The sequence below is a fragment of the Hyperolius riggenbachi genome, chromosome 7 (genome assembly GCF_040937935.1).
Source record: "Hyperolius riggenbachi isolate aHypRig1 chromosome 7, aHypRig1.pri, whole genome shotgun sequence".
NCBI lineage: Eukaryota > Metazoa > Chordata > Amphibia > Anura > Hyperoliidae > Hyperolius > Hyperolius riggenbachi.
The window spans coordinates 165,152,288-165,176,919 of record NC_090652.1 but is presented as its reverse complement, the minus strand read 5'-3'; the positions used below and the strand labels follow the sequence as shown (position 1 = coordinate 165,176,919).

The window sequence follows — 24,632 nt, the reverse complement described above, 5'->3', positions numbered from 1 at the left end:
CTAATGCCTATACAATGAAAGACAACCCCACTTGCATTCCCCAGTGTGTCCATTTATCACTTCAAAGATCATGCTGGGAGGAGGATCAGGATCCTAGTGATGGGCAGCCTGTCACAACAATCACAGTGCCTGACCCCTCAGCAGGACAGACGCTGTCTGCAAAGTCCTTCTTACAACAGTCACAGTGCCTTATAGCTCAGCAGTGCAGACACTGTCTGCAAAGACTTCTGTGCTTCAGTAATCAAAGCTGAATCAGAGATTTACTGTTGACACAGATGCAGTGTTCATACTGTACTAGGCAGCCTGAAATCTGTAAGGCCTCGTTCACATCATTTAGCGCAGATGGCTGTGCGATCGGAATGCAATACGTCCAATCGCACGCCATCTGCGCTACTATGCGCTGCGCTGCAGATCCCATTCATTACAATGACTGGGATCTGCACTGCGATTCCCAAAAATGCGTGCAGCACGCGATAGCACAATCGCTGATGGGAACGGTGGAAAGGCTGTCTATGCCCTTCTACCGTTCTTGCATGTCGTACACTATACGCGCTGCCAAAATGCGCATGGCAGCGCGTATAGTCTGAACGAGCCCTTACAGAGTACATGTTTCTACAGCTGAGCAGCAACGCCTGCTGCTATGTTCCCTCTTTCACGATGTGCAGAGCTAGCAGCCTGACAGCACATCACAGTTACCTTCACTATACTGTCTTCCATCTCATCAAGGGACTCGTGCCTGCACTTCTCTCAAGCCCCTTCTCATAACCAGGATGCTAAGGGGAGGAGGGGCGCTCTATGTAGTTAGTGGATGGACTTCCTGGACATATTGCCAACTGCAGCCTAGCAACAAAATGCTACAGCTCAGCGGCACACAGCACACCCCTCTCACAAGGGCTAAACCATTTACTAAAGGGGGGGTCAAAACTTTTGCATTGAGTAAAGTAAAAGCCTCTATTCTCTGCCCCCCTCCCCAGACGCAGACGGCAGATCCCCCATACCCAGCCATGGAAGCTAATTAACAAACAAAAAAAAAACTTAAGATGTCGACAGGCAAACTGGCGCCCCCCCTGAAGAGCCGCTAGGGGCCTGTGCCAGCAAGTGCCTCTTAATAGATAATGGCTTCAATTCATCAAGCATTACCACACTCGGTAATACTGAAAATAGCTGACTTTACGGAGCACTTCAGAAAATGTTAATTCATCAAAGCTGTTACCGCATGAAAAGCTGAAATTACAGAGCAATGAGATAAATTACCAACTTGTGCTCAACACATGTCAGCAAATGTCAGTGAATGTCAATTCATCAAGGTTACAGTATTCGCTAACGCATTCGGTGATTATCTCCAGCTCTCCCCTGTCGGTAACTAGCTTTGAATGCCTTCCTGCGGATGTCCCCATGATTGACAGGAGCAGGCAGCCAATAGAAACAGCCCCTGTTCTCCTGCAAGTGCCGCTGATAGGTCGCACAGGCTTCTCCAGTGGAACAAGCTTTTAGACCCCCCAGGCAGTGAGCAGAGAGAACGGGACAAAAGATATTTTCCAGGGACCCTTCGGTGGTGTAACCCTTTGAGTCCCTGTTTGAAAATGCAAAGTTGCTAGTGGTGAAATCACCAAGCAGGGCATTTGTAATGTCTCCAGGAAGTTCATCTAAGTTGTGGCAATTAAATAAAATGTTAAGAAAGAATAATGGACAGATTCAGAGCAGCAGAGGCAGTATAAAAATATAACAAATGTTTACATCTAAAGGAATGTCAGGATGCCTTCTATTGTAAATGCCTCACGGCAGCTTGTAACAACTAACAACACAGAGACACTCCAAGCTGCTCTGCACTGCTCTGTTGCTATCGAACAGCCTTTGATGAATTGAAGCCGTAGTAGTTCTGTAACTTAACGAACATCTACCGCACATGTGAAAATATTGATGAATTAGCACACGCAAGTGTAAAATACTGAACGCGGTATTTTAATGAATTGGATTTTGTGATCGAACAGCCTTTGATGAATTGAAGCCAGAGTATAGTATAACAGGCACCAAAAATAGAGTAAAATCACCCCTCCACCATCCTTGGTGGAGGGGTGATTCCCCATCTCCTTTTTCCTGTCTACACTTTTAGTGGGGTCTGGCCTAATCTCCCCACCTGAAATTACGACGTAACTAGACTTAATAGGGCCCTTCTGCAAAAATGATAGCATGGGGCCTCCTTGAACCCCGAACCCCACTCTCTGGGGTCATGTGATTGGGAGACAGTGAATGGCAGCAGAGAGTGTTCTGCTGTGAAGCAGCGTCTGCGAGCAGGAAACAATTACACACATTCCTGCACATGGTTTTTGTAAGCTTATGGGGTTTTTTTTCGCTAATTGGCTGCACTTGTGGTTGGGGGGAGGGAGGTGGAGGGGCCCCCAATGCCTCTGGGCCCCCCTGCGATGGCAAAGGTCGCAGAGGTTACGCCCATAGTTTTGCAGTAACCCAACTTTGTGAGTATCACTTCTCATTTATTTCAACGCTGTTTTGGACATCTAGCATACTACACTATCAAGGGCTCTCCAGCTCAATCTCTCGACACTGCAGCCACCTGCTGCTGTTCAGCTCCGGGTCCGCCGTACTTCCTGTTTCCGTACTTCCTCAATACTGTAACCCCAGCAGTGCATTTGCGTCGCACGTCCTGTGTGACGCTGGCACAAGTACGCCGCTGGGGTTACAGTAACAACCACCACCGGTTGTTACTGAATATCGGTAGATTTACTGATATCCTCCTATTAAAGTGGAAAAAACAATATTAACATATCGGTATTAAAAACAGATATGTTACTACAGCTAAGCCTACACCGATTCTCATATTGAGCCTTCTGACTACCAATGCCTAACCTTAACCACCCACCTCCCACAGCTAACCTTAACCACCCACCTCCCGCGGATAACCTTAATCCTCCCACCCTGTTACTAACCTTAATCCCCACATCTAACTTTAACCATACCCACCGCTGCAAACATGATATTTTTTGGGAGCCTCCATAGGGGCCCCTTTAATTAATGGTAAGCAGAGGAACTTTGGGTGCCTGCAGCATTCCATAAAGGCGCCACTTTCCCCTGCTTACTGATAATTCAATGGGCACCTTTAGCTGTACTAGTGACAATTCCACTTCCATTTGCTAAATGAAAAGGTAAAATTTCAGAGAACACAGTCAAAATGTCCATAGATATAAGCAATGTACAATTGTGCGTATCTAGAGCACTGCAAGCCCACAATGGGGGAAATACAAACACCATTAAAATCAAAAATAGGGTGGTATGATAAGTGGTGGCTGGAGCAAAACAATATGAATGGGGGAAGAAATACAATATCTGCGAGTAAAACAGCAATACAGGCAGTGGGGAATATATAGCGATCAAGTAAAGTGCTTAGATCAAAAATATATATAAATGTATGTCTATCAAGTTTCAAAGTGCTGAGTGCAAAAAATTCCATGATATACATACATAAAAATCAATCCATCCAAGTCATAATCCACTGTGATCCAATCATATAGAATAAGTAACTGAATGCAATCTGTAAATAAATCCATAAAAAAGTGCAAAGTGCAATCTGGATAAAAAAAATTGCCAATATACAGTATAAGCTCCTGTGACATACATGCAATATGGCATACTACAGCGCTCCCTGTCAGAGTCATCCTATAAAGATCTGAGCACTACAGAACTGAAGTGAACAACCGCCATATTACCTGTATGCACCCCTGCTCCAGCAGGCCGCTGCCACCACCCTCTAGGCCTAACACCTGTGTCGCCGGAGAAGCCCGGTTTCCTCAGAGACCACTTACATGCTGATGCATAAGGATGTGCAGGAACTTTTGGGGTATATTCACAAAAGATCAGTAAACTAAATGTGTACAGATAGCATGCATAAAGTTTTCAGGGCTCTACACAAGCTATTTAGCAAGTTGCATAAATAGCATAAGTTGTGTTATGCAAGCAATGCCTACATTGCCTGATAAGCTCGCAATTCAGCCTCCCATGTGAAAATATCTAATTATGACTGGGTTCCTAGCAAAATTATCATAGACTACTCTGATTATTATTATAGTATGTATATTAGTATAGCGCTCAACAGATATAATCACATATATAGTCCTGGAAGTAATAATACTAAAATAAAATAAAATTAAAACTAAACATATGTCCATTTCATAGTTGCAGGAACAGTCCCATAATATTTTCTTATCGCATAAGTTTCACTCAGATGGTATACCTCCTCAGATCCACTTTAGTATCTTTAAAACATATACGCTCACCGGAAAAAGCAGCTGACCCAGTCCAATCAGCATGTACACCTCTGGCCCAGCCAGCAAGTCTCTTCACTCTTCAATATGTGCTCTCCACAGCTCATGCATACAAAATGAAAAAATATGGACAAAAGGAAAAAAACAGATAGCGTAATACTGTTTGATATTGCTTATATCCTCCACTTCACCAGTGTGAACCAAACAGGTAACCACATTACACCCAGTGCGTTCACATGCAGGTATTTCAAGCGTCTTTTACCATATGCACTGGCTGACCCGGCACAGACCAGCAAACTCGCTCAGCATGGGGCTTTCAACAGCCTATCCCCAGATGGTGTGGTTCTAAAAAACTAAAAAGCGCTGACATAGCGTAACTCTGTCTTTTATTGTAAAAAAAAATTAAAAATCCAGTGCACTCACAATGCTTGTAGTTAAAATGCGCATATCAATATCCACATGGCCACTCTGCGTCTCCACCACTGCTTAGGCTCCTCCCAACTAGTTTCGTCGTGAGCCTCATCAGGGGCATGACCACTAGCAGGCTGGAGACACTCTTTATACTCACCTCGTGTCACATGGTGCGGTTGGGGAGCCGCACAAAGCTCCTTTTGGTATTTAGCGATCCAGATTCGCAAACAAGAAGTGTCTCCTGGTGAGATTGATTAATAACAGAATTAATAGTATTATCATTTATGGTTGGAGTGCCGGGCGGATCGCTCAAACTCAGTCTTATCACGCGAACGATAGTCTGTACACACGCCCGATTTAGCGGGCGGGCGTCTGAACGACAGGACGTTCAAACGACTCGTCGTTCCGATAAATCAGACGTGTGTATGGGCCTTTAGTTTCTATCTCCATGGCAAATAGCTTTGATACCTTCGTAAATCAATATGCAGATAGATTTTCCTGGGGCTTTTGTACTGCAGAGCCCAACAGTTGTTGCTTGGCTTTCTTTTACTATACCATTTTCAGTGTATGTAAGTAGTTCATCTAAGACCTGCCATAAGGCACATACAATAACAATACTGTAGAAAAAAAAAACGGACTTGAACATTGCTGTCCAAGAATTACATTCGGCACCCTGTTATGCAAAACACATTGCTCTTGTCACTGAGATTATTCAACATCCTGCAATTCAGATAACAACCATATTTTGCAGTTAATATAATAATTTGCCTGTAGCTCAGTTTTAACCACTTCCAAACCACAGGTGTTTTTCCCTTCAAAGCCAGAGCAATTTTCACATCACGTCCCTCCCATTCATTCGCCAATAACTTTATCACTACTTATCACACTGAAATGATCTATGCATTTTTGCGGGGCAAACTAGGTTTTCTTTGGGCAGTATTTTTTTCTAATAATTATTTTATTTTATATGCATCTTACAGGGTTTCAGCCATTATAGTTTAAACATAAAATGTGCTATTATAGATAAAACTCAAAAATTGTATTTGCCCATTGGTCCCAGTTATTACAATGTTTAAATTGTGTCCCTAGTACAATGTATGGTGATAATATTTTATACTATAACAATAATTAGAAGCATTTATTTATAAAAATAACAGTAATAAACCCTCATGACATACTTAAATTACATAATTAAAAAAGTCCATAAGTTAACGATTTATGTATAATTATTATTGTTTTTTTTAATGGTGTCATTTTTATATTTTTCGTTTTACAAGTGTTTTATTTTGGTAACTATTGCGTAGGGGTGTAAGGGGTTCAAAATTAATAATAATGTATGTAGTTCTATATAAAAAAGTGTGTGAGGGGCATAGATATGCATAGCAAAGATCCGGAAGTGGTTAAGTTGAAGTGCAGTAGATTTCCATCAAGCTACCAATACCAGTGATGACTGACCTTCATAGTGCATTCATGGCACTCTCATGAACTCTAAGTAGAGAATAAAAAGTAGATTACTGGACAAGTGCCCATTAGGTATGGGAACTCCTTCAAGGGAATTGCACTACATGTAAAAGGTGGTAAAAGAGAATATATATATATATATATATATATATATATATATATATATATATATATTTATATATATATATATATATATGTATGTATATATATATATATATATATATATATATATATATATATATATTTACAATAAAATCTTATGGTAATTCTACAAAATTTGAGGGTAATTCTACGAAATATTTAATGCTGTTAACTGCTTCAGAGCCTCCCTACTATACAAGTTGTGTGGCCGGATGATGACATTACTGCCTGTGTCTTCCTTTATAACAAGCAGTTTATCCACCTTTGGTGATCTAATTGTATCGCTTGCCTTTGCATTTAGGCTATTATCCCTCTGGGGTGTGACAATAAGTATTTTTTTTTGCTCACTCTCTCAAAGAATATTTTACTACCAGGGCAGTGGAAGGCTTAAGACAGGACATGTTTATGGACAGAGCACTTTAATTTTCTCGTTGATTGGTATAACATTTCCTTTTTTCATAGTTAGATCCTTGAAATAAAGGCACTGTTTTAGGGATTCCACTTGGGATCCTTTAGAAAAGGTCTATCTATTCCTCATCTGCCTATGACACCCTCTTCTCTTTTTCTGTGTCACTACTCCTGCATACAAAATCACTGGAGCTGTTTGTCCCGTGATGAGATTCATCTAATTTTGGTGTATTCTTGAACATGTGCCTCTTCTTTTCTAACCTCTTCATCTATAAACTTTTTTGTTTAAAATATTCTAAGCTATTCTACTGTGGTATTTTTATCATCAGTGATAAATCTCATAATCTCAAATAGTTTCCCAAGCCATCTTTGAACACACACGCGCGCGCATACACACACACACACACACACACACACGCACGCACGCACGCACGCACGCACGCACGCACACACACACACACACACACACACACACACACACACACACCATAGAGCCTATAAGTGGAAACAGTACAGAGTAAAGCCAACACTAACAATACAAAAACTCAGTAATATTCACCTTTCAGGTGTTCTCTCAAGTTAATCTGATAATTCTGGTAGGGCAATGGCAATCATATCAATTAGCTTCTAAGTGAAGTAAAATGTTTGAGTAATAACGCTTTTAATAATGTGGAAACCAATAATATGGTTTTAGCTATTAGTTATTAATGATTTAATAATAATAATTATAATAAACCTAACATTTTCTCATGATGGACTCAAAGCGCTCAAGAGCTGCAGCAACTAAGGGCACGCTCAAGGGGCCACCCTGCAGTGTTAGGAAGTCTTGCCCAAGGACTTCTTACTGAATAGGTACTGACCCTAGCCAGGATTCGAACCCTGGTCTCCCATGTCAAAGCTATTAATGATTTAGCCCATAGATGAAATTTGAGTTTCATCCCACTTTAATGCTTTTGAAAAACTAGGCTTGACGTTGGGCTTTAACTTTTAGCTAATATGTGGTTGTGTGGAAAGAAAATAAAGCATGTCAACACCTATGCAGACACACAAGCAAATTGGCAAATCATATAAAGATAGTGCATATTAACAGCTTTCATGATAATATGTGGGATTGACTACTACATGTAAAAACGGTTCTTGTAAAATGTATTGTTTTACTTTTACTTTTTTCATTAAGATTCAAATCCAGAACCTACAGACCGATATCATGGAATATATTTTGCTATGTTGCTTGCTGGCGTTGGCTTCCTACTTCCATATAACAGCTTCATTACAGATGTGGACTATCTTCATAAGAAGTTTCCAGGTATGTTGAATGCAGATTAGTATATGCTCTCAGTACAAATATATTTTCTTTTCATAATATAGCATTTCTAGTCTTCAGCCGCCTATTATACACACCTTCATTAAAATGCAGCACCAGGTAATAAAATGGATCATGAATGTGTCCTTGCCACTTTTACATGAATGTAACTGTGAAATATTTAATGCATGATATTACATTTTCTAATGAATTATGAGCCAAGCCTACTGAAGCTTTAAAGAATACCTGAGGTGAGGGACAGAAGTGCAGTTTAACTTACCTTGATCTTCTTCCAGCACCCCACAGTCTATCAGGTCCCACGTTGCGGTTCCGAACCACTCCAGTGTGCTGTTGCCCCTCTGAAAGATCTGCAAGTCATGCTAAGTCATGCATGTACCGCCCTCCTTGATCACCGTCCTGTGGCCAGGAGCGTTCTTTGCATATACAATTTGTAAAGACTTAAACTGCACATGCGTAGAGCTTTGTAGAATGATTCATAGCTGTCTACACCCAGAGAAAAGTCTTCCAGCCACTGTTCAGGCAAAGAGAAGGAGGAAGAGTAGCAAAGCGAATGAGATAGAAGAAAGCCTGCTCTCACTATTTGTAGAGATGACCCGAACTAAATAGTTCACGGTGAACAAGGCGTGTGCATGTTCGTGTCTATTGGCGAACATATAGCATGTTCAATTCGCCCCCTATACATTATAATAGAGCCAAAAATTTACCCTTCACTATCCCTCCCAGGCCTGTGTTCTGTGTACCCAGTGGAGTTTCTTGCTGCTATAGTACCAATTCACCATCTACATAACTCCAATAGCCCTATCTTGTGATATTGCTGTTCAGTGTGTCCACACAGTGCACTTTAGCGGTTGCAGACAGGTCCAGTCAGTGCTTAGTGCTACTGTAGTTCACCCTTCTAAAAGCTGTTTATCTATTTCTTGCTATTGTTATATTGCAGTTCTGTGTGTCCAGTGCACCCATTAGCTGTTGGAAACAGGTCTGCTAGTCCTAGTAGTGCACTGACTTGATAAATCAATCGTCCTTGTAAGGGCTGTTTTTCTTGCTATTGTTATATTGCAGTTCTGTGTGTCCAGTGGACATGTTAGCTGTTGGAGACAGGCCTGTTGGTCATAGTAGTGCACAGACCATAACCCAATAATCCTTCACCACCACTACTGGCATCTAGTATCCACTACTGCCCCGCATAAGGCCTGCACTCCCTCGCCCGCACAAGCATGGTGGCCATTACACACCACTACACAAAGATTGCCACCAGGAGGACTAAAATTTATGTCCTGGAGGTGTCAACTAACAAAAACAATGATTTGCTCAGCTGACGTAATCACTAAAGCTCTTTGTGGTTGTTTGTGGTGCGTTAAACACAGCGTTTCATCTGTCAGTGTGAACCAGGCCTAACTCTTACACTACCTTATCGCCGCATGCACACCAGAAGTTTTAAAGCACTTAATTCCACAAATTTAGGAATGTACTGTGATTTCCGCCCTTTAGAGTTTAAAACACGACTATGTGTCACCTTCCTTTTTTTTGGTGGGACTTTTGCCATTGATCCCCTTTCCGGCATGCCACTGTCCAAGTATTAGGCCCCTTTAAACAACATTTCCATTTCTTTTGTAGCCAGAAACAGTCCCTATAGGTTTTAAAATTCACCTGCCAATTAAAGTCTATGGCGGTTCGCCCGTTCACAAACTTTTTCCGGAAAATTAGCTTTCGCCAACTGAAAATGTAATGTTCGCTACATCACCATCTATGTGATGTGCCCTGGAAAGAGCTGCCAGAAAACACAGAAGCCTTTGCAGATGGAGATAAGCTGCTTTGCATTATTTATATGCCCTTTACTGCCTTGGCATATTATTTAAATGCTATTCAAAGAGCTGTAAGTGTTAGGTGGTTGGAACTGAGTTGAGGTTTCTCTACCCATAGCTCTGCCCAAGATGTCAGTCAAGACAGAACAGTAGCCTGCAGGTAGTACTCCGCATAATGCAGTAACTGTCAACTAACAGGACACAAACTGAGGATTGTCTTAAAGAAAAAAGTATGTTTGCACATTGTTGCCAAAATGCCATAGCATGCTTTAATATATTTAATAAATCATTGTAACATTACCTGGGGCTGTTTTCAAATAGAGATGCCTGGATTTCTTCTTTGAGAACAGCAGAATGTTTTTGTTTTTTTTTCAGATCGTGTAGTGATCTCTATCATCACTTAAGGTGCTAGAGGAGGCACTAGAGGCACTGACAACAACACAAAAAACAGATCAACTCTGCAGCCATAAGAGTGCCTGTAGAAAAGATGCAGAATCTCAATGAGGGGGGAGGGGGGGTGCTGTTTACCAACATGGTAGGAGCAATCAAGTGGTCTAAAGCGTATCTGTCAGTCATAAAATCAAAAATCAATCCTTTATTTTTAGCTGGTAAACAAGTAATAAGTAGGCTAACCAGGCAATCCAAAAGTTAAAAATCTCTTGCTTTTCTTCGTCATAAAGGATCATTCCCCAGTTTACCTGGCTCTTATTTGGTACATCTGCTGCACAAAGGAAGTTGCAGGGCATGCCGGTTTCTTTTTCTTCTTTACTTTCCCTCACACATTACTAATGCAGCCTGATTGGCTGAAGCCTCTTCCCCTCCCGTTTTCCCCTCCCACACCGCTGTTGCTCTGTGATTGGCCAATATTTCTCATGCTGAGAAGCTTAAACCAGCTCTGCAGTCTCACAAAGACAATCTACCTTCTATTGTAGAGCTGGGTGGGAGTGTCTGAAGACTGGGAGGAGGATGGGCAAGGCACGGACAGAGTAAGGGAAGAAATGATGTAAGGATTGGCTTCAAGATAGACAGAGTCAAAATGGAAAATCCTAAGAAGGATTTTTCTTTTTTGACTATAGAAAAATCTGTAAAATCAAAATGTAGATAGTGCAATACATATGTTATGTAAGTAGAGCAAGTATTTACTTATATATGTGTTTTTTGTTTTTTTCTGAGATAGTATGACTGACAGCTCCTCTTTAAAAAAACACCTGAATAATTCCTATAGACAGGGAAGAGAACACAAGATAAAAACAAGCTTAAGGCTGACATCACATCCATGTCCATTTTCAGCCCACAAATTGCCCTGACAGGTATACCTCTTAAAGAGAAACTTCATCCCAATTAGTAGCTGATACCCCCTTTCCCATGAGAAATATTTTACTTTTCTCAAACGGATCATCAGGGGGCTCTATATGGCTGATATTGTGGTGAAAGCCCCTCCCACAGTGTGATGTCAGGACCATGGTGCTGACATCATACTGTGGGAGCCTTATTGCATTGTGAGACATAACATCTGTTTCTAACTGCCAAAAATGCATCAGCTCTTTCCACAGACATCACTTGCCGGCAGTAAAGATGTTGCCATATAATAAATATCTGAATGTAAATCAGGGAGAGGAAAGAAGAAATAATTATTGTAAAAATCAAGCACTTTTTTTCATTATGTTATCCGTTCGCTATTTTCACTGGAGTTCCTCTTTAACTGGTACTCAAAGGGTTATTTATGCATATGTTTAGTTATAATTGAAGTCAGTCTAATATACCGGTAACTGTCTACCAAGTTTTTGTCCCCATGTGACAAGAGAAAAACAAATTTGAATACATTTGCTTTATCTCTGGCATAGAAATGGAATCTTCATTGTATAGATTATTAGACCATAATTACTTTCAATTCATCTATCGCTGATGAAATTGTATAGTTACCAACTTTTGGGGTAAACTTTGCTTTCCTCTGGATCAACAGTCTCAGTGTCGGAACAGCACTTAATTTAAAACAAGTCAAAGTTATATATTTTTGCGTAGTGCTGGTATCGAAATAGCTCTAATCTGGATCGCTAAAGCAAAGTCTGTGCAGCCAGTTTCTGTAAATCCATGACTGGGATTTTTTATTTTTTATTATCACAGATTGTGTGCTTCTTTTTTCTTTTTTTTTTTTTTTTAAAGTAAATCATGTAGCACAAGACATAGGAAACTAAAGTAACCACAATCACAATTTTAACTTAAAAAAAAAAAAAATGATCCAGCACCTTTATCAGTGCTATAGTAAATGCTTCCTTAGAAGACAACTGAAGTGAGAGGCTGCCATATTCTTTTTAAACAATACCATTGGCTGGCATCCTGTTAATCTTTCATGCATCAGTAATGACTCAATCACACACCGTGCGGCAAAGGCAGACAAACTTAAGTCATATATCTGATCTGCATGTTCAGGGTCTAGGACAAAAAATATAAGAGCCAGAGGATCAGCAGGACAGCCAGGCAATTTGTATTGTTTAGAACAGGGCTGTGGAGTCTGTACAAAAATCCACCGACTCCGACTCTTCAGGTTAGGATTCCACCGACTCCGACTCCTCTAATTTGCATATTACAATGTTGTTGATTGAAAGTATGTAACATGAAATGCATCTCTTAACTGCCAACGCTTAGGGATTTTAAAATACAACTGATATGAGAGCGATATGGAGGCTGCCATATTTATTCCCTTTTAAACAATACCAGTTACCTGGCTAGCTGGCTGATCTTCTGCCTCTAATACTTTTAGTCATAGACTAAATCTAGTCCTTGGTAAGAGTACTTGTAGAAGACAGGAACAAAGAACATCTATCAGGCCCTAGGCAATGTGACTGTGGGTACATGTAAGAGTGATGTGCAGCTACTCTGCAGGGGAATAAGGGGATTCCTCCTCTATTACACATTCTTCATGCACAATCTGAACATGGATCAGGCCCTAGTCAATATAACTGTGGGTACATGTAACAGTGATGTGCAGGTACTCTGCAGGAAAATGAGGCTATTCTTCCTCTATTACACATTCTTCATGTACAATCTGAACCAGGTTTATGGGTGATAGACAACATCTCTGTGTTCAATGTGCACAACGTTCTCAGTGGATTCCCTGCAGCTCTGTGGGGAGTGCATATGTAGAGTATAGTACTACTGTGTAACAAAGTAAACCTGAGACAGATGAAATTCAAGTTTTATACATACATGGGGCTTCCTCCAGCCCCCTTCAGGCTAATCAGTCCCTCGCTGTCCTCCTCCACCACCTGGATCTTCTGCTATGGGACCAGGTACTTGAGCCAGTCGTGCGTACTACACCCGCGCAGCACTATTGCGCAGGTGCAGAATGTTCCTGGCTGTGGGAGCGGCACGCGGACGCACTACGCTGACTGGCTGAATTACCAGGACTCATATCCAGGTGACAGAGGAGGGCAGCAACAGGATTAGCCTGAAGGTCGCTGGAGGAAGCCCCAGGTATGTATAAAACTTTTCCTCTCATCTGTCTCAGGTACCCCTTAATTTGTAGTCACCAAACCAAATTTTAGCAACAGATCAAAATATTTGATTTCATGAACAAAGGGAGTGCATACATTTGCATAAACCAGCATCAACGCAGAAATATTTCCATCTCATTGACCATCTTTATTAGCGACACAACTACATATCAGACTTTATTCTTACAGCATAGATGTTATTTAGTAGTTATTTAGAATATATATATATATATATATATATATATATATATATATATATATATATATATATATATATATATAAAATATTCCTGTGTACACACCATATATACTGTGCAGTAACAATCAGATATGTATATCTTACTTTAAAAATATGGGGCTGCTTTATTGAAGCAGCACAAATAACTATTTTTTGTTTGGTTTATTTAATTTAATTTCATTTTTGTGGACTAAGCACAGCTATTACTGAATATTTAAATTATTTATGATGACTATTATCTAAGAAATTCAGTAGAACACTTTATCATATTTTCTATTTTCATTACAGTTTACATTTATTAAGAGTCGGAGTCAGTGCATTTTCCTTCGACTCCAGGGACCCAAAAATTGCCCCGACTTCTCGACTCTGACTCCGCAGCCCTGGTTTAAAAGAGAATATATACAGTATATGGCAGCCTTCATATCCTTCTCACTTCAGCTGTCCTTTAAACACCTTTAGCAGCAGTAATGACAAGCAACCTTTTACTATAACTTGGAAATTTTATATATCACGTCTGAGGAATGTTAGCTAATTTTTCTTTATATAATTTCTTTAACGCAGACAGCTATATTTGATTTATGAACCAGTTCCTGTGCAGTAATGTATTCATTGTAATATAGTATATACTAGCTGGTCTTCTTATGAAAGATTAAATTAGTAGTCTGAAAGAAGAAATTCCATATTGAATTAGATATACATATACAGGAGCGTAACTAGAAATCACTGGCCCCCCCTGCAAAACTTTTTATGGGGCACCCTTTCTTACTGCACAGGTAAGCTGAGAACCAATGTTATTCAATTGACTAGTTCACACTTGATTGTGTTTTTTCCCATGCACATCAAAACTAACAGCTGTGAGGTTGGGGGCTGGGTGCTGTACACAAGAGCCTGCTGCACACTGAATTGGGACTGTGTACAAATCTTTGTATGATTCGTTATTATTGGCTGAGCAGATGCAGTCACCTTTTCTCTCCGTGCCCAGACTCCTCAAGCATCACTACAGTACACAGCACTTGGGGAGGAGTAGAGAGGCTGGGGTAGAACAGCCCTGTACACAAGACTCTGATGAACACTGAAAAGGGAGTGTCTACAAACCTTTGCCTGCAAAACTTTGCATGATTCCTTATCAGTGGCTGATCACATGCAGTCATTAGAAGAATTGTGCAGAGAGCATAAAGTTTTTTTTCTTTCAGTGCCCTTAGTTATCAGTCTCTCAGGACAGGGAAAAGAAACTTCTCCCTCCACGGGGCCTCCCGGCAGTTTCTGAGCCACCCTTCGGCTGCATCCGTTGCGGGGTCTATTGTTACGCCCCTGTACATGCACATTATTTTAACTTTTTTTTTATTGTTTCTGTATTTACATCAAACATTTGTTGTCTGCTTTTAGGTACATCTATTATTTTTGACATGAGTCTGACTTACATCCTTGTGGCTTTAGCAGCTGTAGTCCTTAACAATGCAATGGTGGAGCTTCTTACTACTCACAAGAGGATCACAGCTGGTAAGTGACAGAACAAACTTTTTAACTTTTAAAGTGGTCTGAAACTCAGCATTTCTTCTTGGTTCTAAAAGATTATTTACAACCTTAAAGAGGAACTGTCGTGAAAATCTTAAAATGTAAAACACATACAAATAAGAAGTGCATTTCCTCCAGAGTAAAAAGAGCCATAAATTACTATTCTCCTATGTTGCTGTCACTTACAGTAGGTAGTAGAAATCTGACATAACCGACAGATTTTGGGCTAGCCCATCTCTCCATAGGGGATTCTCAGCATGGCCTTTATTCTTTATATTCCCTGAAAAAGATTTATACAAAGATGCTGGCCCAGCCTCCCTGCTCACTGCACTTTTTGGCAGTTGGACAGAGCAACTGCCATTCACTAAGTGCTTTTAAAAATAAAGAAAACCCTGTGAAGATGGGCTAGTCCAAAATCTGTCGGTAATGTCAGTTTTCTACTACTTACTGTAAGTGACAGCAACATAGGAGAAGAGTAATTTATGGCTCATTTTACTGTGGAAGAAATGTACGTCTTATTTTTATATGTTTACACGTATTTAAAATTTTAAGATTTTCGTGACAGAGGTCTTTTAAACCCACTATCACAAAAAATTGTTCCAGAACAGCACTCAAACAGTTAAAGACAGCACAAACTCTGCAGTGGAAAGCTCCTTAAAGGACTTGCGAGGCCAAAATCCGGCCCCCAAATGTAAAAAAAGTTATCTACCTGTATGACTTTCTAAGGCACGGAGGACGCCGTCCGCGCCCTCCGTGCCGTTCCGCCGGGTCCCCGCCTCTCAATACGACCCCGAATGGCTCCCGACCCCACGGCCAGGGTCGGGCTCTGCTGCCTGTATAAAGATGGCCGCCGACCCTGGCCGCGGCTGCGCACTCCGCATGGCCGCTACTGCGGCTGCGCAGCACTAGGGCCAACCCCCCGATCCACGCAACAGGCTGTTTCCTGTAGCGTGGATCGGGGGGTTGGCCCTAGTGCTGCGCAGCCGCAGTAGCGGCCATGCGGAGTGCGCAGCCGCGGCCAGGGTCGGCGGCCATCTTTATACAGGCAGCAGAGCCCGACCCTGGCCGTGGGGTCGGGAGCCATTCGGGGTCGTATTGATAGGCGGGGACCCGGCGGAACGGCACGGAGGGCGCGGACGGCGTCCTCCGTGCCTTAAAAAGTCATACAGGTAGATAACTTTTTTTACATTTGGGGGCCGGATTTTGGCCTCGGAAGTCCTTTAAGCTTGTACTAGGCATCTGAAGAGGTGATAATGTTATATAATGTTATAGCCAGTCACTGTACTGAGATGGCTAGCAGAGACAGATGAGAAATTTTCAATACATATCTGCTGTATTTATATATTAAAGTGTATTAATAAAATGTGATGGCAGCTTTCAGAGCAGATAAACTGTACTTTGGGGCCTTGTAATTTGTAAACAGGCAAAATTACTTAAAATTAGGAAAACAAATTTTTATTGAATGTATAGTAGAAGCAGTAGAGTGTTGTACCGTGTTAGCCATGAGTAAAAGCAAGGAGTTTTGAATCAGGATGATACCATTTATTGGCTAACTGTTTATCCATCTCTAAGTTAGCCAATAAATGGTATCATCCTGATTCAAAACTCCTTATTGAATGTATGTTAGAGTTTTATTCCACTTTAAGTGTGAAATAGTTGTCAAGATGAAAACAAAGGAAATACCTGAATGCATATATTTGTCTATATTCTTTATATACATTTTACAACTTATACAGGTCTTTACAGAGAAAATTGAACAGTTCATGTCCCTCCATAGAGTGTACAGCCTGATGTCTATGGGCACAGTATTGGGACAAACTTTACTAGAAAAAAAATACTTACTGGTATATTTTTGAGATGTCGAAGTAAACTGGAGCACTTACAGAAAAAAAATAGATACCGGTACTTGAAAAAAGGCAGAATATAGATAATATCCAGACTGGTCCTCAAACCTGACCTAGGCTATAGTGCTAACTAATTTGCCATGTTACCTATATATATTAAAAGGTTGCAGTATTATTTACTGTGTCTTGTAGACTTTCTACACATTTTCCTTGTAAAATACTAGAGAACAAACATGCCAATTGTGGTCCTATTAAAAGTATGTACAAAAATCAGGTATTGCATTTAATCTATGTTAAAGCAAATTTGCACTGAAAATAAGCTTATGAGATCTTTAATTGTGTTTAAGACAAAAAGAGAGTGCATACTGTGCGTTATCATTTGCAGACATGGCGGCCAGCTGTGAAATACTCTCAACTGATCTGTTGGCTAATATAATTGAGGCAGGGCTTCTTGGCACACAGCGTTCACTGTGTAGTGCCTGAATTGGGTGCTGCTTTAGCCACAATCCTGTAGTGTGCAGCCCGCATAGCTGTAATTCGAGGTTCCGGCGATTGCCTGACCCGGAATTAGATCTCCCTCCAAGTTGCTATGATTCGAAGGGGGAATAGTAATTAACCCCTCCTGGAATTTCACTGGCAGCAGGGTGAGCTGTCATTCGTCTCACCCTGGGCCAAAGAAACCAGCGGGAAACACAATATAATAGCTCTTGGTTGTAACTACTTTGTATTTAAAAATGCCAGTTTACCTAATATACGTTGAAATCTGGGCCTCCATCATTGGGCAATTCCTGTTGGACGTCTTCTCTGCTCCTTTCTGTGGATGCAGAGAAGGTGTTCAATAGGATAGACTGGAGATTTCTGCAAATGCGGTCCGTAGCCGCTATACCTCTTCCAGGGGCGCCGCGAGGCATAAAGCGAACCAAGCGGTCGCTTGGGGCCTCAAGATCGTAGGGGCCTCGGCGGCTCAGTGACGTCGGCGTGACGTCACTGTTTTCCCGCAGCCGCGCGGGGCTGGCAGAGCAGAGTAGGGCAGGGCTACGGGAAGATGGCCGCCGCCGAAGCCCTGCTCTGGAGACTATGCCTCCAGTACAGGGCTTCGGGTGGCCATCTTCCCGTAGCCCTGATTCAATCAGCGCGGGAGATTGGAGGAGGGAGGGAGCTCCGTGGGAACTGCGCGCCTGAGGAGCCGGCCAGGAGAGGAGACGGGGAGAGAAGACTTCTGCCAGTGCCAGGTGAGTAAATTCTTTTATTTTTGCAGCTCTGAAAATGTGCCCTAATTGCGTTTGATATCTGCTGAACTGTTCCCTAATTGTGTTTGATTTCTGCTGAACTGTGCCCTAATTGTGTTTGATTTCTGCTGAACTGTGCCCTAATTGTGTTTGATTTCTGCTGAACTGTGCCCTAATTGTGTTTGATTTCTGCTGAACTGTGCCCTAATTGTGTTTGATTTCTGCTGAACTGTGCCCTAATTGTGTTTGATTTCTGCTGAACTGTTGCCTAATTGTGTTTGATTTCTGCTGAAAATGTGCCCTAATTGCGTTTGATATCTGCTGAAAATGTGCCCTAATTACGTTTGATTTCTGCTGAACTGTGCCCAAATTGCGTTTGATTTCTGCTGAAAATGTGCCATAATTGCGTTTGATTTCTGCTGAAAATGTGCCCAAATTGCGTTTGATTTCTGCTGAAATGTGGCCCAAATTGCGTTTGATTTCTGCTGAAATGTGGCCCAAATTGCGTTTGATTTCTGCTGAAAATGTGCCCAAATTGCGTTTGATTTCTGCTGAAAATGTGCCCTAATTTCGTTTGATTTCTGCTGAAAATGTGCCCAAATTGCATTTGATTTCTGCTGAAATGTGGCCCTAATTGCGTTTGATTTCTGCTGAAAATGTGCTCAAATTGCATTTGATTTCTGCTGAAATGTGGCCCAAATTGCGTTTCATTTCTGCTGAAATGTGGCCCAAATTCTGTTTGTTTTCTGTTGAAATGTTGCACAAATTGCATTTGTTTTCTGCTGAAATGTTGCACAAATTGCGTTTTTATTTTCTGGTGTCTGGGGTAACTGTTGCTGCATTTATTATTTAATGGTCATAGTTGGCTATATTTGCTGTGCTACGGTTAAGCTCCGCCCATACAATGTCATGGCCAAATCCATCTTCGCTGCGTGCGCCTCAATCACCCCCACATCCATTTTCCCCGCAAACAGCCCCGTCCCAATCCGCCCTCCAGCTCCACTCACATGTCATGACCACGCCCATTTATGCGGGATAGCCACACCCATTTTTCGCCGCGGCAGGATAGGGCCACTTCCTACAGTCCGCTTGGGGCCACAAAAACCTTAGCTGCACCCCTGACCTCTTCTTCTGCTATAATCTACAATATGGGGATTCTTTCAGGTGAAATATCAATTAAGAATGGCATAAGACAGGAGTGTCCTCTTTACCACTACTTCTTGCCATGTGCCTGGAACCCCAGGCCACTAGAGAGCAGGATTCTCTGGATATCCGTGGCATTCGAGTAGGAGAGAAAGAATTTTCCATTTTTTATTTTTTTTTTGCAGATGATACTATGCTACAGTCCCGAGGCCGCTCTTCCCAATCTAGTCTGGGCACTTACTTAGTTTTGGGCCGTCTCAGGGTTTAAAATGAATTCCTCTAAAACCGGAAACTTTTCCTGTTTATCTTTCTGAGCCACAATAACAGGCCCTTCGTGGTGCTTTTGGGTTCAGCTGGAAGCCAAGAGGATAAAAATACTTGGGCATGACCGTTCCAAGACAAGAAGATGATTTGTATCAGGCAAATTAAATCATACCCCACTTCTTTAGAAATTGAGATAAGCCCTGTCCTGGGTGGGTGTCTTTGGGAGCACAGATAATAGCTCCCTTTCACACCACAGATTTGCTGTGGCTTAACAATCACCCCCCCCCCCCCCCCCCCAATAAACTCTCAGTTAAAATTACTGCCTCCCCTTCATTGATAAACCAATAATTTCTTAGCAAAGTTGGGACAAGAGGGCTCAGTACTGCTTCCCACATGCCCTGTTCAAGCCATTTTTTGGCAACCCTGTGCTTCCCTTTGCAACTCATGGGATGGGCTGGGATACCTGGAGGAGCTCCAATATTCATAATCTTAGTCAGTTAGTTGTAGATCACAAAGTGTTCTCTTTGGAGGCTCTTAAAACTGCCTATAAACTACCTGTTAACAGGTTTTTTTTTGTTATCTGCCTTACCTCCATTATTAAAGATTCCCCAGTCTAGGGTTTGTCCCCTATACAATGGGAATTTATTCCAGGAACCAACAGCCCCGGCCTTATTTCTCGATTATATCAGACAATGTTGTATGGCTCACTTCCTTCCTCTATCTCACCTGAAGTGAGCAACGTATTTCCCTATTGACCCTGACCAGGAACTTGATTGGGATGACATTTTTCTTAACATGACTGTACATATACTGAGTATATAGTCTTGTCACTAACTGTCCCTACCATTGTAATAGGTCCATTTTAGTCTAGGGCCAATTTTAGGGCAACGTCAATTAACTTATCTGCATTTTTTTGGGATGTGGGAGGAAACTAGAGTGCCCAGAGGAAGCCCACACAAACACAGGGTGCACATAAACATGAACAAACACTGGGCACCCAGCGCTTAAGTTCTATCCACTATGCCAGCATCTTCTTTCCAATTTTGCAGACTCTTTGTTAGCTTCTTTAGGACAAATGAGGTTTTATACATCACATAACTTGGCTGACCTCTGAGAAAGAGGTGATTCAACAGAGGTAGGGGAGCATGCTGCAAGCGTAGTACGTAGCATAGACATGGCCTTATTGTTTACTCCCAAGACAATATGCATGTAAATGCTATCAATCCGTTCATTGCTTATAGAACAACACAACACACTTTTTGCTGTTGGGAAAATTAGGTGCAGTAATACAGAGGCTGCCATCTTCATTCACTAATAAACAATGCCCCTGCCTCTAATGCTTGAAGTCACAGGCACATAATGAGCATGCAGATCAAATGCTTTGTCTCTGGACTGACTCCACTGGCTGCATGCTTGGTGCAGGTGTGTTACTCAAAAACAACTACAGCCCAGAGGTCAGCATGACAGCCAGGCAACTAGTATTGTTTATAAGGAATTGAATATGGCAGCCCCCTTATAAGGAATTGAATATGGAAGCACCCTTATTTCTCGAACTTCAGGTTCACTTTAAGTACTAAGGATGGAGAAAAAGATGTAAATAATTCTGAGCTAACGTGGGATTAAAGTGTAACTGTCGGGCATAAAATCAAAAATCAATTCTTTATTTTTATCTGGTAAACAAGTAATGAGGATGCAAACCAGGCAATCCAAAAGTTAAAATCACTATTACGGTACTTTTATTGTTGATAAATGATCATTTTCCTGTTTACTTGACTCTTGTTTGGTACATTGCCGCACAAAGGAAGTTGCAGGGCATGCTAGGTTGTCTTTTTTTGCTTCTCTACTTTGCTCTCACACTTAACTAATTCAGCCTGATTGGCTGAAGCCTCTTTCCCCCCTGTTTTCCCCTGCCCACACCTCTGTTCCTCTCTGATTGGCCAATATTTCTCATGCTGAGACAATGCACTTTCTATTGCAGAGCTGGTGGGAGTGCCTAAAGACTGGTAGGAGGGCGGGCAAAGCATACACAATTAGGCAGGGGAGAGTAAGGGAGGAAATCACATCAATATTGGCTTCAAGATATACACAGTTAAAATGGAGACTCCTAAGAAGGATTTTCTCTTTTTTTACTAAAGAAAAATCACTAAAATCAAAACGTGGACAGTGCAATACATATGTTATGTAAGTAGAGCAAGTATTTATCTACTTATATATGTGTTTTTTTTTCTGCGATAGTATGGCTGACAGCTCCTCCTTAAAGGAGTTATCAGCCTAAATAACAAAAATGAGGTTTACTCACATGGGGCTTTCTCCAGCCCCTTGCAGCCGACTGTCCCACGCAACCGACTGTCCCACGCAGAGCAGTCGGCATGGGACAGTCGGCTGCAAGGGGCTGGAAAAAGCCCCAGGTGAGTAAACCTAATTTTTGTTTTTTAGCCTGATAACTCCTTTAAGTTTTGAATGCAAATGTATTTAGCTTTAAAATGGACCAGTTGAACCTAGGCTGTATTGGATCGGTACATGTTCAAGCTATACTGTACATTTGCATACAAAATTTTCATAATCCTGCATCAACTTAGAATTATTTGCACCTCGTTGACCATCCCTATTAAGTACCCTTGGTGACTGTAATAACAAACTAGCTAGACTTACAAATAGTGTCCAATTTATTATTTCGCCAAAACTGTGCTTCAGTGAACCCCAGTGTTTTCCAGACAAAATCTTTTTAGGACCCTTGTGCTTTGCCCTTCTCCGCTACAGCTGTCCTCATAAGTCTTTGCTGATTTGCAACCTCCTGATCTGGAATTTTATTTTAGCCTTATTGATTTGGGGAGACATTGGCAAATTGTAGATCACATGGAGCTGAATTATCGGGTCTGTCTGAGGGCTCACAAGAGGTTAAAGGACACCTGAACTATGAGGGATATGGGGGTTGCCATATTTATTATTTCATTTTAAACAATACCAGTTGCCTAGCATCCTGCTGATCTCTTTGGCTGCAGTAGTGTCTGAACCACACCCCTGAAACAAGCATAATGCAAATCCAGTCAGACGTCAGTCAGCAACATCTGATCTGCTTGCTTGCTCAGGGTCTATGGCTAAAAATATTAGACACAGAGGATCAGCAGGATAGCCAGGCAATGTGCATTGTTTAAAAGGTAATAAATATGTCAACCTCCATATTCATCTCACTTCAGGTGTGCTTTAAACAAATCGTATTACTTGGCGGACAGGCTGGATTAATGGCACTGGAGCAGGAGCTTGCTTGTACTTGGTGTGCAGGTGAGGACATTGTTACACAATCATCTTCCCCTTGACTATAAGTCAGTCTCTGCACTAATGCAGACAGAAAGTACATTGCTACAGTCTCTATTGGCAAGTTTTCATAGCTAGAAACCCAGGTGTAGAAGACTCTGTCGGAGTTCTGTGCAATTTAGGATTCAAAATAAGTGCAGTAGAGAAGGTAGTAAGGCTGCATAGGATGCTTTCAGATCTTTTGCAGGCAATGGGCCCTATGTAACGCAGGTTTGTTTCAACTTTTGGTTTGGCGAATGGCAAGGTTTGATGGTATGTTGTTGCACCAGTTTTAAGGAGTACTACATATAATGCTAATAACAGGACATGTTTATTAACCACACTAAAGGGGCCCATACACCTAACGATTTTCCCGCCGATATACAGCAGATTCGATCACTGTGATCGAATCTGCTGTGAAATCATTGCGCAAACGCTGACAGAACGATCGATTTCCGTCCGAAATCAATCGTTTCCATCCATCCGTCCATGCGAAGATTTTTCTCAATCGCCGGTGGGTCGGGAGTGCGTCGATAGCGGCGTTCGAATGCCCGACGACCGACGCAATACAGCAGAGATACATTACCTGTTCTGGCCGGCGCGACTCCCCCGGTATCCGCTGTCTTCTTCTCCGCTCCGGGCTCCAGGGCTGCAGCTTCTCTACTGTTTAAACTTCCCCCCGCAGGAAGTTCAGTGAAGCAAGCCAGACGGACCGGAGACCAGCGCGGAGAAGAAGACAGCGGAGACCGGGGAGTCGCGCCGGCCAAATCAGATAATGTATAGCTGGCGGGCAGGCAGCGGCAGCTCCACAGATTGTGATCGGTTTCATGCTGAAATCGATTCACAATCTGTTTGCAATAAAGGCTGCCATACGATCCCTCTCTGATCAGATTCAATCAGAGAGGGATCTATCTGTTGGTCGAATCTGATGGCAAATCGACCAGTGTATGGCTACCTTAAGGGTCACAACCAGATCAGGAACTAGAATCAACCCAATAGACCCTCCAGGAGGCATCCAACTGGCTGCAACAATCTCTGTCTCTAATGCCCATTCAAAGCACAGGTAATAGTCGCATAAAAGGGATTGTTGCAGACAGCTGGGGGCTTCTTGGAGTGGCTGCATGTGTTTGTCCAGTTTAAGGCAGCCAGTCAGACATGATTAAATACAAGAATTAAACTTTTAGGTCTGTCTTATACAATGATCAGTTGTATAGAAAGGTTATATAAAACTGAGGTATGATGATTGGTCTATAAAATTCACCTAAAATATATATTTGTATTTTTTTTTATGAAAAATGAAATGATGCTAATTTGGCTTCTGGTGGACTGAGTTAAAGCGGACCCAAACCAAACATTTTTTTATTTTAAAATATTTAGTTGCACTACTCTGACACATACAAAGATAAATAAACACTCCTTCAAGCCTATGAGCATTTCAGTGCATGCTTTTCACCCTTCACTTTTCATAACTAGGGTTATACAGGTGGCAGCCATTAGCAATTCCTCCATTGCCGGACACCACCTACTCTATCAGTTTGCCGGATTTTCTCCCGGCAATATGGAAGGAAGGAGAGGGATTCCTCCAATAAATGTAAACCATCCAGCAGTGGCTGGATGGTGTACTGGTTAAGGGCTCTGCCTCTGACATGGGAGATCTGGGTTCGAATCTTGGCTCTGCCTGTTCAGTAAGCCAGTAATTCAGTAAGGAGTTCATTGGGCAAGACTCCCTAACACTGCTACTGCCTACTGAGTGCGCTCTAGTGGCTGCCTCGCAAGCGCTTTGAGTC

The 24,632-nt window shown here is 41.8% G+C and overlaps 1 protein-coding gene across 2 annotated transcripts in view; it reads left to right on the top strand.

Moving 5' to 3' along the window:
- Positions 1-24,632, top strand: part of LOC137525719 (equilibrative nucleoside transporter 4-like) — a 118,045-nt gene that overhangs the window by 27,530 nt on the left and 65,883 nt on the right. For both annotated transcript variants that reach the window (XM_068246896.1, XM_068246895.1), the window contains exons 3-4: positions 7,876-8,004; positions 14,943-15,056. In XM_068246896.1, coding sequence (XP_068102997.1) covers positions 7,876-8,004; positions 14,943-15,056 — 243 coding nt within the window. The remainder of the gene's footprint in view (positions 1-7,875; positions 8,005-14,942; positions 15,057-24,632) is intronic.